This window comes from Gobio gobio (assembly GCF_949357685.1).
Source record: "Gobio gobio genome assembly, chromosome: 6".
Classification (NCBI taxonomy): Eukaryota; Metazoa; Chordata; class Actinopteri; order Cypriniformes; family Gobionidae; genus Gobio; species Gobio gobio.
This window is the reverse complement of record NC_137102.1, coordinates 25,022,527-25,040,977: the sequence shown is the minus strand read 5'-3', so window position 1 is coordinate 25,040,977 and position 18,451 is coordinate 25,022,527. Positions and strand designations below refer to the sequence as shown.

The 18,451-nt window shown below is 39.6% G+C and overlaps 1 protein-coding gene across 1 annotated transcript in view; it reads left to right on the top strand.

Moving 5' to 3' along the window:
• The window catches only part of st6galnac5a (ST6 (alpha-N-acetyl-neuraminyl-2,3-beta-galactosyl-1,3)-N-acetylgalactosaminide alpha-2,6-sialyltransferase 5a), a 78,348-nt gene that overhangs the window by 41,413 nt on the left and 18,484 nt on the right, over positions 1 to 18,451 (top strand). Inside the window, exon 3 of the mRNA XM_079818469.1 lies at positions 16,101 to 16,513. Coding sequence (XP_079674595.1) covers positions 16,101 to 16,513 — 413 coding nt within the window. The remainder of the gene's footprint in view (positions 1 to 16,100; positions 16,514 to 18,451) is intronic.

Genomic DNA, 18,451 nt, shown 5'->3' with positions numbered 1-18,451 from the left:
CTTGCATCTTCCCTGGGAATGGATTTAAATCTGGTTAAAAAATATACTGAGAGTATTAGTCTCTTATTGGCAGCTGAAAGGACAATAAGATTAGCTTAAATATTTAATAAATGACCGGAGTAGGGGATAGTATTTTATAAATTTCAGACACTTCTCCATTTTCCACGTCTGCAATATTTGCTAAATGTTTTGCCTGAGTACAGATTCTATGTGGGTCTTCTCATAACCTGCAAGAAAACAAAATCTAGGCTTAATGGAAAGCTGGTCCTCTACCTACACTTTTGCAAAACTCCAAAACGGTTCATACAATTCACTGCAGTGTCCAGTTGAAATTTACACTAGTGGCAGTAAAACACCATCAACTTGTATTCCTTTTCAAACAATTTATGATTTCAGGGGCAGATAATCGATTACAAAATAAAAGACTTATATTTGTGCGGTTCCACAATACTGTGTTATAACCTCAAAAACACTTTTACCAGTAAATGATTTGTTAACTTTTACATTTTAACATTTGCGTCACATAACCAGCTCCATATGTTTGGCTTTTCTAAACTTGCTAGGTAGCTCACCTGCTACATTGCACTTGAGATGCAGAGCACTCAGGTACGAGTCCTGTGTAGAAAATATAACAACCAGTGTTGTGGAAGTTACTTTTAAAAAGTAGTGTTTGCTCGTTAATCTTTACTTCTTTAAAAAAATTATCTGTTACTTTAATTTGTTACCCCCTATGGAAAGTATCTTTTTTTTACGTTACTTGTTACTTTTATGTTGCTTGACTTTGGGCAGAACCCAATATCTGTTCCTAAATGTGTAGGCCTAAATAAAGTTCTACTATGGAAGACATAACAGGTATTTATTTTGTGCTCTTTATTATTAGAAATAGTATCAATAGGCTCCTTAGGAACAACATGGTAACCTCAAAATTGGTCATATGTCTCAAAATAAAACATGCCTCATCCAAATCCAGCAGAAAAAATAATAACTTAAAAATGGCTTGATGACAATGGCTTGTGCATAATACAGCTTAGTGGCAAAGACATTTTAGCCAAAATAAAATCAAGCACAACTTAAGGATATTAGCCTTAAGCCTTCCAGCCCATCGGCTGTCCTGCGGGTTTTATAGGTAGAAAAGCCAAATGGCTGCTCCCTGGGACTTCTAGTGTTAAAGCATGACTAGCCTCAGAATTAAAAAGGCTAAGATAACTGAATATACTGGCCCTTCTTCACAGTATGATGGCAGATAGAAAAGAGTATATTAGGCATAGGCTTGAGCTATGTCTATAGCATGGGTGGCAGGCAACCTATTCCACATCAGCACCAAATGGGTAATTATACCTCATCAGGAGCAGTCTTTCAAAACATTTATCTGAAAGTCTGTTTCTTCTGAGGGTAAGCACAAGACCTCCCAGGCTGAACAGCCTTTCCACCGGTGCACTGGATGGTGTGGCAGTGTCCCTGCCAGCGTTTTTTTTTTTAAGTTACCAGCTACCCCCAGCATTTTTGATAATTTTCACAAAAATGTCATGGCGCCCAGAATATTTTGTTGTATGAATATCTGAACATGCAATTTATCAAAAGAAAGCACAGACCCCCTTTAAAAAAAAAAAGTTTTAAGTTTTATCATAGCTTCTTGCATTCTTTTTTTTATCAACACTTGAATATGGGTAAGTTTCATAAAACAATGAACGTTTTGAGCAAAAAGCTGAGAAAATCACATTTTTGTTAAAGATTTAATCCTGATCTGATTCAGAAAAATGATCTGAACATAGATGGAGTAGATCGAGTCCATCAACACCCCTAATGTTGCACAGTCCTATAGCTCGTTCTAGGTCCACATTTCATTCAGTAACATAGGCAGTTTTGATTTATATGCTGTTTAATGTTGATGATCGCGTTATTTTACATATGAATATGATTACATATGCAGTCGCTCCTTTCTGTGTCTCCTTCGCCTGTCACCTTCACTCTTTCAGAAGGTATAGCGAATAACAGTGAAAACACGGAAACACGGAAAATGCTGTTTGGCAGGGAAGCGTTTTCTCACAAATAACAGAAAATTACGTGTTTGGCAAATTAGGAAGCGTTTTTTCACAAATAACGGAAAATTCAATTTTTGTCAGGGAAAGAGTTAAGAATTGGCTTACCTGTATATAACATCATATGTATGCCTGCCCTTTATTCTTTTGCATGCGATAGCAGCTTTCTCACGATTAAAGTTGCGTGGATTGATCCAGTGCACAGTGATTCCCAAAAAGCTTCTGTTATGGCTACTCCATAGATCCGCAGTGGTTGACACATACTGCAAATTCTCGAAAGCTTTCTTTAATTCACTCTCCATTTTTAGATAACATTCATCCAGATAGCCCGTGAAAGTTTTACGATCTGACCATGGGCGCCTGTCTCCTGTTAGAAGGTAGAAGTTGCCAAGTATCTTTCTGAAACTGGGAGATTCAACAGTATTGATGGGCAACATTTCTTTGACGATGACCAAAGCGACAAGTTTGTCCAACTCTTGTTTAGTTACTCTTTGTAACGTGTTACACACAACACTGGTAACAACTCGATAAAAGACCTCAAAGACTTGTAGAATCAAGCTAAAACAGTTTAGCGTAGGTGATACATTACTTTCAAAAACAATTAAAGAGCATTAACCTTTTAGCTCCACTCGCAGGACATTTGATTTCCATACAACTATGATACATACACTGTAAACCCGAATAAGTTGGCAAAACTCAAAAAATTTCATCAGATTTTTTAAGTTAAGAAATTTAAAGTTTAAGTTATTAGAACTTGCAGATTTTTATTTTGTACTCGTACATTTGAATTGCTCTTAACTTGAAATATTTGAGTAAGCTAATTCATACATGTAATAATTTAAGTTTGTCTAAATTAAAAGAAACAAGTTCATAAAACTCAAAACAATGAAACAAATCAGATTACTTAAAATGTGTCAGTTTTGTGAATTCAAAAGAAAAAGAGTGTTCGAAATACTCATAGGGCCCTATTTTAATGATCTGAGCGCATGGTCTGAAGCGCATAGCTTAGGGCGTGTCCGAATCCACTTTTGCTTATTTAACAATGGAAAAAACAGTTGTTTGTGTGCTCCTGCTGCCCTGTGTGTGTAACAAGCAGAGTGTACGCGCGTTGTGCACCTGCCTAAAGGTGCGTATTACTAACACGCCCTTTAAATAACACAAAAAATATTGCCTATTGCACTATTGCCTGAACACACCTAATTTTCAGACCATCATGCCCATGGGTAAACAGATGGGCGCAAGTGCATTTGCGATTTAAACAACATGGCGCTGGACGTGAAAATGATAACTGCGTCGGGTTGAAACTAGCAAAAAACACTTACATCGCGCCTGTGGTCACATTGCGCTGGTGTATGATATGGCCCATACAAGTTTATTTGAATAATTAATTTGATTGATCTGTAATTTGAGTTGGCTCTACTCAACCAATTTATTATTTTGAGCGTTATGGTTTACAGTGTACACCAACCAATATAACAAATATTGCCAGATTCATGTCAATCTGTTTTTCTGATAAAATGCTTTTAGCACCACTCACTGGATATTTCACTTTGAAAGTGCCGCGAAATGTGCAAGTAGCCACATAATATAATTTTACAGAAATGTCACCGCAGACATGTTTTACCAATGAGTCGGGGTTGGCAAAAACACACACCAGTAGAGATTTAAGAATAATGCCCTCTGACAATAACAGCATTCAGTAAAAATACTAATATTAATTTTTTCTGAAACAAAACAACTTTGTCAGAAAGTCTCGCAGCCACAACAGTCATTTTGAGATTAATGTTTTGTGCTGTTCTATTATGAGTCTGTGGGGTGATGACTTTACTTGTTTCCTTAAAACTTCCATCGAACCATCACAGACAAGAACATCACTAGACGCTTCGGTACATTTCATTTTCGTGAAAGAGACGTGTACCCTCATCTACAGCTATTTGCTTCTGTTTGAAACATAATAAAACTCCTCTGTCCTCATCCCTTTCCCATCATCTGGCCTCTGTGCTGTTATTGGAAGCTCCAAATAATTGGGATAAAATTCTTTTTTTAGTGGATACGTGGCAAAAAATAAAAGCTTTTGTCTAATTAAGAGCATGCAGGAACATGCAGCTTGGACCATCAGCAGGGTGATGATGGGACGCCGATGGGATTTGGCTAATTGCCGCTTGTTTCGTTATGCCTGGTGCGCCCCATCGCGTCTCCTTTGTTAGCTCCGTATATCATGCTCACCGTGGGCCGTTCGGGTCAGCAGAGCGATTTGCAGAGAGTCAGCGCTCTCGGCAGGGCCTTTGATCGATGATGCCCCAGAGCCACTTCCTCCCACAATGCAAATGCTGTTTTATTTCCTCTCTCTGCCCTGATTTGAAGGAGATATCTGTTTTTTAATTTGAGAATTGCCTGCAGCATGTACACTGAGACTAATTACTCTCTCCCTCCCTCCCTGTGTCTTTTTGCCTTCATTCTTAATTCTCTTCCGTGAGTTCCTTGAAGCGCCGACTAAACATCATGGAAACTCAATTCAGAAAGCTGTCTGAACAAAGGAAGCTTGCCAAACAGAAGCCTTGGGCAGATTGTATTAGATCTATTGTTGGGGTGTTAAAATAAACATGACATCAAAATTGACCCAACTTACTTACTTAATATGTTTATTTTCTTATTATGCTCTAGTTATCAAACTTGCATTCAGGTATGCAATTCTCTCATTCTCAATGCAAAATCAGGGCTCCATTGTTGTTTTCTTTGCAGTGCTCTGACCTATCAAGATGATTCATTCATAAAGACTTATTTACTGTGCAGTTCCTTGCACAATAATTCTATGACAGCAAAACACTTTTATCCATTGGCGTAATTTTCCGTAATTTATTAGACAATGCTTCCCTGTCATTGACAGAATTTTTTGGCTTTCCATGTTTTGGGAAACATTCAGTTGTAGGGGGCACTATTACGCATCTTCTGAAAGATTACTGAATCTCCTGATAAAAACACAGGCGAAGAAGATTCAGAAACAAGTGATAACATATGTAAGCAGATGCATAACGCGATCATCAACATTAAACTGCAAATAAATCATTAATGTTACTGAATGAAATGTCGACCCAGGAGGGCTGTGAAGCTTTGGGAGTGTTGATGAACTTGATCTACTCCATCTGTGTTTTGATCATCGTTCTGAAACCGATCTGGATCTTTGACAAAAACGCAAATTTCTCAGCTTTTTGCTCAAAATGTTGCTTTTAATGAAACTAACATTCAAATGTTCATTTAAAAAAAATGGACATATGACTTTTAGTGTCACTTAAGGTGCAAGAAGCTATGCCAAATGTTTCCACTGAGCTTTTGTTGAATAAATGTATAACATTTAAATGTTATCTTTAACAAATCACAAAATGAATACCGTACTGTACGTTAGTGATGCATGATCAAGGTTATATTCATGGACACTGCAGAAAATCCATTGGATCCCAAGCACAACGCTCTTAAATAATTGGATAATTACATAATCCATATATCAAAAAAGGCAAAATCTGACTGCCATGTGCTTTAATAACAGTGAAATGTATAGTAGGGCAGCAGGAACTTTTTATCAGGAGCACATTTTGCCCCCAGCACGTCTAGAGATGCAGTGACATTGCAAAAAAAGGGACATTTTTGTAGATTGCAGCTGCATTTGACACAATATTTTATTTTTATTTTTTATTAATGCTGCAAATAACTAATGCTAATAATAAAACAAATAACGAATTTCATGCACATTTTTATTTCGAACCTTCACAGTATAGCACTCTAACACTCTTAGCTGACCTTTCACAGAATTACACAAAATGCTCCAATTCTCAAGTCGTCATGCCAGGGTAGCATTCATGTGCCATTTTGTAAGATTACTCTTGTCATCTGCTTCTCAGATGGCTGTCAATCTGAAAGTGCCATTTTCCAGTGACATTTCCTCAAGCTTGATGGACAGAGTCTTGCTCTCTCTGCCATATGTAATTCACAGTGTGAAGTAAAAAACACTCAGGACACTAAGGTATTTTGTTCACACTGCACAAAAATCCAATTTGGTTTTCAAATCGATCTTTACGATTGACTCTCGGCACTTGATGAAATCTGATCCGTTAGTTCAGACATTGTAATCAATATATGGTGTATTTACAACGGTTACTACAGTAATGATGTAAGTGTCAGCAGCATGCCAAGAAACGTTCTTATAAAACTGCGAATAGCTGTCATTGTGGAAAGAGAAGATGGAAAATCATGACCCGCATGATTCAATATGGATGACAGACACATATTATGCATTCATCTGTATACTCTGTTTAAAACTGCTGACTCAGTCACACTTGTGGTGGTACAAGTCATATAAATGAAGTTTGGACTAGCTCCATATGACATCCCAAATGATCTGAAAATCTGAGACTGTTTAGACTGAGGCTACATCTACATTAATGCAGATACATTTGAAAACAGTATTTTCATTTCAAAGCATTTTCTGTACACACTTGGGGTTTCAAGCACTTTCTTGTCCACGTGTAAGACATAATAAAAGCTCACAGAGATTGTACAGAGAGACCAGACATGATTTTTCTTGCTATTCTTCTGGCACTATCATTTTACAGTATTAGCAAAATATCCCACCACTTACTTGTGCCTCCAGTTCTCAATCAATTGCCATTCCATGCATGGTCTAAAACGCCTCATGTTTTACCACAGGACAGCAATTGGGAGTAAATGTTCTGTCATCTTTGCAGAAATGTAATATGATATTTACCATACCATTTACCATTTACCAGGAACACCATACTAATACTGTGTTTGACCCCTTTTGCCTTCAGAACTGCCTTAATTCTACGTGGCATTGATTCAACAAGGTGCTGAAAGCATTCTTTAGAAATGTTGGCCCATATTGATAGGATAGCATCTTGCAGTTGATGGAGATTTGTGGGATGCACATCCAGGGCACGAAGCGCCCGTTCCACCACATCCCAAAGATGCTCTATTGGGTTGAGATCTGGTGACTGTGGGGGCCATTTTAGTACAGTGAACTCATTGTCATGTTCAAGAAACCAATTTGAAATGATTCAAGCTTTGTGACATGGTGCATTATCCTGCTGGAAGTAGCCATCAGAGGACGGGTACATGGTGGTCATAAAGGGATGGACATGGTCAGAAACAATGCTCAAGTAGGCCGTGGCATTTAAACGATGCCCAATTGGCACTAAACTCCCCAAAATGTGCTTTTTTTATAATTGTAACTAATATCAGGTGAGTTTTATATTGTTGGGACAGGTAGAGATCCGCCCATGTTAGATATAAATCTGGGTCACTAAAGACCCGAATATGTAATAATGATTGGCAAAACATTCACGCATTTAAGGGTTAGATTCAGTGACAAACATTCACTTGTCGTCACCTCCGGGCGTAACGATAAGCCATACAATACATACAAGTCAAAATACTTTCAAAAGATTATTTACTCTTATTTTGATAACTACCTAACAGACCAATCACAGTGCTTGCGGTCCGCGTAGAATTGACACATTGTTTGATTTTTAGAGAGGTGCACATCAGGCTACGCCATAGGCTACGTATGCTACTCACAGCCTACGACATAGCTACTGCCTTGGTTCGACACAGAAGTATGCATCAGCCTTTTTGCTCACGCGTGAGCTTGAAGCTCAAATTCCATAGGAATTAACTGAAACCGCTCGCTCTGCTCCGCTTGCTTCGCAACAGTGGACACCCGTCATTCATTAACATGGGTAGGAATTCATTAACATTTAGGAATAATATCGCATGGGTGTTTGAATCAAGGTCACAATCTTTAAATGATTAATCATGCAGCTCTAATATATACTTTATATATATATATATATATATATTTATATATATATATATATATATATATATATATATATAGCCGACTTACCTCTGTTCCACAACAGTTTTCCAACATCCCTCCACCCCATGGAGGGAGGAGTACTCTGGGTTCAGGCCAAATTCCAAGCTCGGAACCCTCCCCTCAAACAGCACGCCAAATATGCATATTCTGTAGTATATTTGATAAGATGTTAGTGCAAACTTGTACAAAACAGCATTTTCAAATGAAACTTGGGAGAGTTTTCGCAGGACAAAAATGCTATTTCAGTGTGAATGGGAGGAAAAAATATAGTGAACATGATGCATTTTAACTTGTATCCTGAGGTAGCATGAGACATATTGTAAAAAATATATATATATTGCAAACAGATTGCAAACCATGTATAAATGTGGTTTGGATCAGGTTTATCCAATTTCATGTTTTTGTGTTGTTTAGACTACAGAGGGATTTGAGTTGGATCTGCCCACAAATCGATTTTTTTTGTTATCTCTTGGCAGATTTAAATGCCCACATGTTAAGATTTGTTAGACAATAACTCTGAGTAACTGCTATTGTGTTCGTTTAACCCTCACTAATGCCACCACTGTGTGGAACAGATCTTAAAGTCTCCTGTGCAAGTATCGGCTATAGGACGTTTTTCAGCAGTTAAATGAAGGGTTTTGGGCGACACCGGAATTTCATGCGGCCCACAAGGATTTCAGCTGCTCCTGGCCTCATTAAACATTATGTCAGTGGAGCAGCACATGTGTCTTCTTTGACCTGCGGCTCGGTTTCATTACCTAGAGAGCAACGGACGCCAAGGCGAGACACATGCAAATGCTGCAGCATTGCCTGCAGAATACATGGCACAATTTGTTATTATTATTTCTCTCACAGCAGATGCCTTCATCCAGGACAAATTACACATTGCTGGCTGCGCTCTTTGCATATTATTGATTTAAAGAGCGTGACAGAGGATGGGGAAGAGGAAATTCACCGTAAATGCGACACTTATTTGAGAAGCGGAGATGGGCCTTTATTCCTGAAACACTTTATCCCCCAAGGATGGGGCTGGAGGGACTGTGCCCTTATCACTATAAGAATACCAATGGTGCTTTTATGTCGGCTTGGAATAATTCATGGAAAGCTGTAGAGAATGGAAAGACACGCAGTGGAATAGTATGTGGTATGAATGTGGAGATGTGCAGGAGAAGCTGGACGGATTTTAGAACTATTCAAGGTCTGGAGGCCTGAATTTCCAACTGCTCCAATTATTTCTGACCAGCAACATGTTGTGAATAAATACATCCTTAAGAAAAATTGCAGTGCAATATGTCAAAAATATCTTTGAAATTGGGACATTTTCCTTTTAATAGATCTTTTAATTTGAAGAGCCTCCTTTGATTCTAGGTGCATTCTACCTGACCCATAACTGAGAGTACCAAAACAAGGTCTAGAGACAACACTAAACTGTTGTTCAGTCATACGGTTCTTCACACTTTTGAGCCTTGTGGGAATTACCTACTCTCTAAAAAAAATTCTCTGAAAACACAGTTTATACACTCTTAATACATTCTTAGCCCTCATCCTTCCCTCGTGTCATTTTGATCAGAAACTCATTTTCTCAAACTCAAAAAGTAACAAATCCTTCCCTCACGGGTCAATTTGACTCCCATAGGAATGAATAGAACACAAGGAATGCTTCAGTACACATAGAAAAACCTAAAAGTGCACAAAATTCCAACTGCACAAAATGCTAAAACTTTACCAAAAAATGATTTTATAATGTCTACACGTGTATCTGAATCTATACTGAACCTGACTTTAGGACCCAGCAGAACAGCTAATTTGCTCCATATACACTCACCTAAAGGATTATTAGGAACACCATACTAATACTGTGTTTGACCCCCTTTCGCCTTCAGAACTGCCTTAATTCTACATGGCATTGATTCAACAAGGTGCTGAAAGCATTCTTTAGAAATGTTGGCCCATATTGATAGGATAGCATCTTGCAGTTGATGGAGATTTTTGGGATGCACATCCAGGGCACGAAGCGCCCGTTCCACCACATCCCAAAGATGCTCTATTGGGTTGAGATCTGGTGACTGTGGGGGCCATTTTAGTACAGTGAACTCATTGTCATGTTCAAGAAACCAATTTAAAATGATTCGAGCTTTGTGACATGGTGGTCATAAAGGGATGGACATGGTCAGAAACAATGCTCAGGTAGGCCGTGGCATTTAAACGATGCCCAATTGGCACTAAGGGGCCTCAAGTGTGCCAAGAAAACATCCCCCACACCATTACACCACCACCAGCAGCCTGCACAGTGGTAACAAGGCATGATGGATCCATGTTCTCATTCTGTTTACGCCAAATTCTGACTCTACCATCTGAATGTCTCAACAGAAATCGAGACTCATCAGGCCAGGCAACATTTTTCCAGTCTTCAACTGTCCAATTTTGGTGAGCTTGTGCAAATTGTAGCCTCTTTTTCATATTTGTAGTGGAGATGATTGGTGCCCGGTGGGGTCTTCTGCTGTTGTAGCCCATCTGCCTCAAGGTTGTGCATGTTGTGGCTTCACAAATGCTTTGCTGCATACCTCGGTTGTAACGAGTGGTTATTTCAGTCAAAGTTGCTCTTCTATCAGCTTGAATCAGTCTGCCCATTCTCCTCTGACCTCTAGCACCAACAAGGCATTTTCGCCCACAGGGCTGCCGCATTCTGGATGTTTTTCCCTTTTCACACCATTCTTTGTAAACCCTAGAAATGGTTGTGCGTGAAAATCCCAGTAACTGACCAGATTGTGAAATACTCAGACCGGCCCGTCTGTCACCAACAACCATGCCACGCTCAAAATTGCTTAAATCACCTTTCTTTCCCATTCTGACATTCAGTTTGGAGTTCAGGAGATTGTCTTGACCAGGACCACACTCCTAAATGCATTGAAGCAACTGCCATGTGATTGGTTGATTAGATAATTGCATTAATGAGAATTTGAACAGGTGTTCCTAATAATCCTTTAGGTGAGTGTAGAGCTACACTATATTGCCATATATTCTACGGTCAGCTGTTAGTGGTATTATAACAAAGTGAAAGCAATTTGGAACAACAGCAACTCAGCCACGAAGTGGTAGGCCACGTAAAATCACAGCGGGGTCAGCACATGCTGAGGCGCACAGTACGCAGAAGTCGGCAACTTTCTGCAGTCAATAGCTGCAGACCTCCAAACTTTGTGTGGCGTTCAGATTAGCTCAAGAACAGTGCGTAGAGAGCTTCATGGAATGGGTTTCCATGGCCGAGCAGCTGCATCCAAGCCTTACATCACCAAGTGCAATGCAGCACAATGTAAAGCACACCACCACTGGAATCTACAGCAATGGAGACGTGTTCTCTGGAGTGACAAATCACGCTTCTCTGTCTGGCAATCTGATATACGAGTCTGGGTTTGGTGATTGCCAGGAGAACGGTACTTGCCTGACTGCATTGTGCCAAGTGTAAAGTTTGGTGGAGGGGGGATTATGGTGTGGGATTGTTTTTCAGGGGTTGGACTTGGCCCCTTAGTTCCAGTGAAAGGAAAGCTTAATGTTTCAGCATACCAAGACATTTTGGACAATTTCATGCTCCCAACTTTGTGGGGCCTCTTCCTGTTCCAACATGACTGTGCACCAGTGCACAAAGCAAGGTCCATAAAGACATGGATGAGCGAGTTTGGTGTGGAGGAACTTGACTGGCCTGCACAAAGTACTGACCTCAACCCGATAGAACACCTTTGAAGCTGTTATAGCTGCAAAGGGTGGGCCAACTCCATATTAAACCCTATGGATTAAGAATGGGATGTCATTAAAGTTCATGTGCAAAGGCAGGCATCCCAAAACTTTTTGCAATATAGTGTATATGGCATCTAGTGGCAAGAGTCATGAAATATCATGTTATAAGGTCAGCAAATATTTGTTACAAAGTGCGAGGGAAGAATGAGGGAGTTACTGTAATTTGTCTACTATCAGCAAAATATATATATATAAAAAAAAAAAATTCTAAACCAACACATATAATTTCCACCACATGTCAATGATGTATATTAAATGGATAGTTAACCCAGAAATAAAACTTATGTCATTATCATTTACTTACCTAGCCTGACAAGCCAGACCCACATAAAGATGTTGGGTCTGGGAACTCACCATTGGCAGGGCTCAATCCGAGGGGCGGGATAAACAGTTGTCTTTCAAATTCCCTCTGCACGCAATAGGATAGCGCCACAACCAACCAGAGCAACGAAGAAGGTGAAGCGGAGATTAAACTTTTGCCGTATCTGGTCAGCAAAACTCTGAACACATCTTCCTTTGTTAAGAATGACTTCAGTGCTGTTCTTTGTTCTTTTCTCAAAGAAAAGCTTAACTCTAGTTAGTATTCCAGAGTCGCGGCCAAAGCAAATTCGAAAGACAGCTGTTCGCCATCTTTTTTGTTTACAAGTAGCACGCGGAACCGCGGCAACTCTGTCGTCATTATGTTAAGCCCGCCCACCGACTCTATACACGATGTGATTGGCCTGACCAGAGTTTGGTTTTTCCAGCTCACAAGCCAACGAAGAGTTTCTAGACTACCCTGGCTGCAAATTAGATTTGGGTGCGTCTAGATTTCTAGGCTATTACACACCCTCATGTTGTTCCAAACTTTCACTAATGGATAAACTATCCCTTTAACATTATTTGATAAAAACGCAATTTTTTATCTTTATCTTGCTATGGCTAATTTTCATAGCTAGTATTTTAGATATCCTCAATGCACACAATTAAATGATGTTTTCATATTTTTGCATAATTTAACACTTTAATTCATACATGTTATACATGAAATTAACATTTATATAAAAATTATAGAGTGCCAAAAACACAACACTGCTTTCAAGTAAAAACTGAAAACGTTAAACTTTTTTGGCCGGTCCTTTGACATGATAACAGCGTTTTAGGGGCCTGAAAATGCAAACCTTTTAAAGAAGGGTTTCAAAGTTTATCATCTCCATGTAAAAAAAAAAAAACTGAATTTGAAAACTGTGTATTTTGTCAGCTATTTTTTAATTTAGTCTTTATATTCGTCCTGTGTCAAATTAACATTTTTTTATTTTTTATTATTATATTATATTTAGTGAACCATGTTTTATTTTTTTATTTTTTTGTTTAGTCAAGTTTTAGTCGACTAAATGTTTGGCCATTTTAGTCTAGTTTTAGTCAATGAAAACTTAGTCACACTTACGTCATGCTGAATAATGGTTAAAGGGTTAGTTCACCCAAAAATTTAAATTCTGTCATTAATTACTCACCCTCATGTCATTTCAAACCCGTAAGACCTTTGTTTATCTTCAGAACACAAATTAAGATATTTTTGATAAAATCCGAGAGCTCTCTGACCCCCCATAGACAGCAATTTAATTACCACTTTCAAGTTCTAGAAAAGTAGTTAAGAGATTTGTTGTGAGGCGTTTGCGCAGTGTACAGGGGGAAACGAGAAGCGACAAACATTTACATTTACATTTAGTCATTTAGCAGACGCTTTTATCCAAAGCGACTTACAAATGAGAGCAATATAAGCAACTAGAACAGTCAAGGGCAACAGTATGCAAGTGCTGTAACAAGTCTCAGTTAATCTAGCACAGAACACACAGGACAGAAGTTTTTTTTTTTTCCAAACCTCGATCATGTCAGAAATTCTGGTCGCCCCTCGTGCGGGTATCACAGCTGAAGCAGAGCTACGAACTGATTGCCCTATTTTCCCCTCACTGCACCTGCGCGAAAGCAGTAGTTTCATCTTTAACTCTTTCCCCGCCAGCGTTTTAAAAAAAGTTGCCAGCCACCGCCAGGGTTTTTGATAATTTTCACAAAAATTGAATGGCCCATAGATTATTTTGTTGTATGAATATGTAAGCATGCAATATATCAAACGAAAGAGCAAGACCCTCTGATTTTAAACAACAACCAAAAAACACATTCCTTTTTTATCAACACTTAAATATGGGTAAGTTTCATAAAAAAAGCAACATTTTTAACAAAAAGCTGAGAAAATCTAGCCTGGATGCCAGCCGAACGTAGCCCCGCCCACAAAATTTTTACTCGGGCAGTTCGGTCTGGACTTTCTCCGTAGAGAAGTAATTATGCCCGAACAGAAACTGTTCGGACCAATGAAATTGTCAGGGCGGGCTTTAGACGATGATGGACAGATGATCAACAGTAACGTAATCATCCACTTCACCAAAGAGCGCTTGGGTTCAATTTGTTCTAATCCTAAACAGAGAACTTGTTGTATATGCATTCACCTTTACTATTTCTCTCAGAAATGATGATCGTGTTGGTAAGTACTCTGTGTATCCTTAAATTCTTTTTTTACAACACCGGCAAAGATCGTTTACACTCATCTTTTTCTTCTAACGTAACTTATTCCAGCGTGCGTGGAGACAGGGTTGCCAAGTTTTTACAACAAAACCGCCCAATTGCTAACGTTCCTCAAAACTAGCCAAAAACAAGCCCAATAGCTTTCCAGGGGGGTTCTCCGGGGAAAAAGGCATTTGGTGGGTAAAATATGTGTTATTTTGGCAGGGCTGGCAGCTAAAAATCGCATTCCTGGGTCTGTATATCACATAATTGGGGTCGCTTCAACCCGCGTACATGGCAACACAGTGCAGTTGAGTTCTGTTGACATTTGACAACTAACGTTATGCGTTGCTCCGTTGCTCTGATTGGTTGTAGGTCTATCCAATTGAGGTCTTTCCTGGTTCGGTTGAAACACGCCCCATAATCACAGCCCAACGGAGCAGTATCAGACTCATATTCTGACTAGAATTGAGTATGACGACGTCAGGCTAGAGAAAATCAAGTTTTTGTCAAAAACAGATGAACTAGATCGAGTCCATCAACACCCCTAATACTTGCACAGTCCTATAGCTCATTCTGGGTCGACATTTCATTCAGGAACATTAGGTAGTTTTGATTTATATGATGTTTGATGTTGATGATCAAGTAATTTTACATACACATCTGCTTACATACGTTCGCTTGTTTTTTTTGCGTCTTCTTCGTCTTTGTTTTGATCAAGAGATTCTGTACTCATTCAGAAGATGCGTAATAGCGCCCCCCTACGCCTCCTTTTGGGGCATAATGTGCAATAAACCAATCAAAGTCTCATCTCCCATTCCCTTTAAAAGCCAGTTGCGCTTGTACCATGGTGGATTCGCTATTTACATTGCGGAATTTGCGAGTGGAAAGACGCTTCTCTAGAAAGGAATCCTTCTGTTTTTAATATTTAAAAATGTTTGTGTGCTGCTGCACGTCCCTGTGTGTGTAACAAGCAGAGTGTACGCACGGTTTGCACCCACCGATAGGCGCATATTACTAACGCGCCCTTTAAATAACACAAAAAATACTGCGCCATTGACTTTAGATCGTCTGACATCCAGCTTTCTGTCCGCGTGCTTCGGATGTGCGCGCCTGGCGTCTCATTGCGCCAGGTGTATGATAGAGCACTAAAGCTCTGATTGGATTTAAACTCTTGACATCTGGCAACCGCAAACAAGAAAGCTCATAGTAGAGGCTTGTACAGTAGTCTGTAAGGTCTTATGCCTTTTGTTTGACAAAAATAAAGAGAGATTTTGGTAAAGTTTTTTTTTTTTTGAACTACATTTTAGTCTTGTCTTTTTCGTCAACGATATTGCATGTTATTATAGTATTATCGTTTAATGACCTTATTCTGGTCTTGTCATCGTCTCGTCTTAGTCATGGGGAAAAAAGCTTGTCGACAAACATTTTGCAAAATGACAAATAGTTTTTGTTAACAAAATTATCTGAAACTACACATTATGAAAAGCCAAATAGCCCGAAATATCAAAATTGAGCATGAATGAAAAAACAATGCTTTTGCCTATTTTGTTCTGCCTTCAGATTAAAAGTCTGGGTTGCATGGGGAAAAGGTTTAATTTGACCTTTATATAACAAAAAGGAAAGAAAAAAATATTAAATCTCTTCATCTTAAAACTCAACCACCAATAAGGCATTGAGCTGGATCTTGTTTGCCATGAACTGGTACACTGGTGATCACATTTGCTTAGCAACATATACATTATTTAAATGACCACTGCATATATTATAGACTCGATATGAAGTACTGACTATGATTTTATGCTTGCATACAGCTAATCTTTTCGCTCTCTTCCCCACAGCCTCTGAAGATGCACTGCAGGAGCTGTGCGCTGGTCACCAGCTCGGGTCATCTAACCGGTGGGGGTCGTGGAAAAGAGATTGATCAGGCGGAGTGCGTCATCCGAATGAATGACGCGCCCACGGCACGTGGCTATGGGGTGGACGTGGGTCACCGCACGAGCCTGAGGGTCATCGCTCATTCAAGCATGCAGAGAGTGCTGCGTAGCCGCCATGAACTCCTTAACTCCAGTCAGGACACAGTCTTCATCTTCTGGGGACCCAGCAGTTACATGCGACGTGACGGGAAAGGGCTGGTTTATAACAACCTGCGGCTTATGAACCAAGTGCTGCCCAAACTCAAGGTCTACATCATCTCATGGCAGAAAATGCTCCAGTTTGATGAGCTATTCAAGAGAGAGACCGGCAAAGACAGGTAATGGGCACATTATTATAGTCAATTTCAAATGGTATTATTTGATATGAGGCCAATTTTGTCATTGTATACGGACCAGAAAATAAGCTTAAATATGTGATGATATAGTACTTTGATGTTACAGTCTATAAAGCTAAATATTTTTCAAACCCAATTCTGAACTGAAATGGGTCTGCAGAAGATGATTAACCGAAAGCGTGCATTTACATGATTGCGATGGCAGACGTTTTCATTAACCTGCCAATACTATGCATGTGGCATGACCTAATTTTTTGTGACCTATTTTTTATTTTAAAAAGGTGTTAAGGAAAAGATGATAAGTGTCCTAGAATAGATTCTGCAGAGGCCATTCTTATTCCACATTTACTGCTCTCTGAGAAGACCAACCTCTTTTTCCCTTTCAACTCCAGGATCACATGGGAAATCAGTTTGTGTGGGATTCTAGATTTGAACATTAAGCCAAGATCTCCACTTAATCAAAGCAAAAAGGAGCTTAGTGTGTGTGTGTGTGTGTGTGTGTGTGTGTGTGTGTGTGCGTGCGTGCGTGCGTGCGTGCGTGGGTGTGTGTGTATGGAGCTGGATATAGTCATTTTTGTCCACAGAACATGATTTTGTCATGATTGTAATTTTGTACACTCTTAAAAATAAATGTCCTTTCTTGGTTCCACAAGGAACCTTTAACAGCCATGGATCTTCCCAAATGCATAAAAATCCAAAATGGTTCTTCTATGGCCTCACTGTGAAAACCCCTTTCTGGAACCTTAACCTTTATTCTGATCCTCCAAACTAACACTAATATATTTATGGTAATATGTCATCCTGATGCTCTCATTAGTGAATGTCTTTTCATGTGGGTTTAAAAAAACTCTTCTTTTTATGGAGTGTAGTTCTTAAAACTCTTTGGAGGCTTGTTAGTAAGAAATGCAAATATTACCCCTAATGAACTGGCTTAGAATTATCCAGGAGTGTTTTGTAGCTTCTGTCCCTTATTACCACAGCAGTCGTGTTGCAGAAGTCAAAGTGTGTCTTTCTTTCATCTTGTATCTGTTTCTTTGGTGTTATTCTCCAAAGTGGCAAATGAAAAGCAGAGACGACAAAAGATTGCTGTGAGAATCATACCAACCACGCTCAACAAAAATCTGCCACTGTTAGATGTCAGACTTGGACTGGAGAAGGATGGCTACTGTCACTTTATTGGTTTGATCAGTGTTTTCCCATGTTTGTTTGCATAGAGAATTTCAAAGAGCTGGTCTATCAAAAGTTACTTCAAGAAACAGAAAGTAAGAAACTGCTTCTGTCTTAAAATGCAAAAAATGCATTAATCACAAACAATAATCAGGGATCCTTAAGACCCAAAAAACAAACAAAAATATTCAATGAGCCATGCTTTTACCACAGAAGGATTTGCATCTGGGACTTTCCACTTCAAGGAATATTTTGATAATTAATTTAAAAGAGTTATTGCCAAAGGTGTTTACAAAGACTTTTTAAAGATCTTTCAGTCTTTCAGAATTAAATCATTGGCCCTACCCATATATTATATGCCAGACGGTGCCCCGTCTCTGAGTCAGGAGGTCCTTCCTCAGAGGGATAGACCAGGGAGGGTCTGTCGCAAGGAGCATGAGTTCGGGGAACCAGGTCCGGCCGGGCCAATACGGGGCGACCAAGAGGACCTGCTCCTTGTCCTTCCTGATCTTGCACAGTGTCTGTGCAAGAAGGCCCCGCGGCCAGCTGTGCGCCAGTGCATCCGTGCCGAGCGTGCCCTCGGTCAGGGAATAAAACAGGCGGCAATGGGAAGAGTCCTGGGAGGCAAACAGATCTACCAGTGCATCGCCAAACTGTTCCCAAATCATCTGGACCGTCTGGAGATGGAGTCTCCATTCACCTGGGAGTGGCTGAAGCCGAGAAAGCTCATCGGCGGCAGCATCCAGGTCCCCC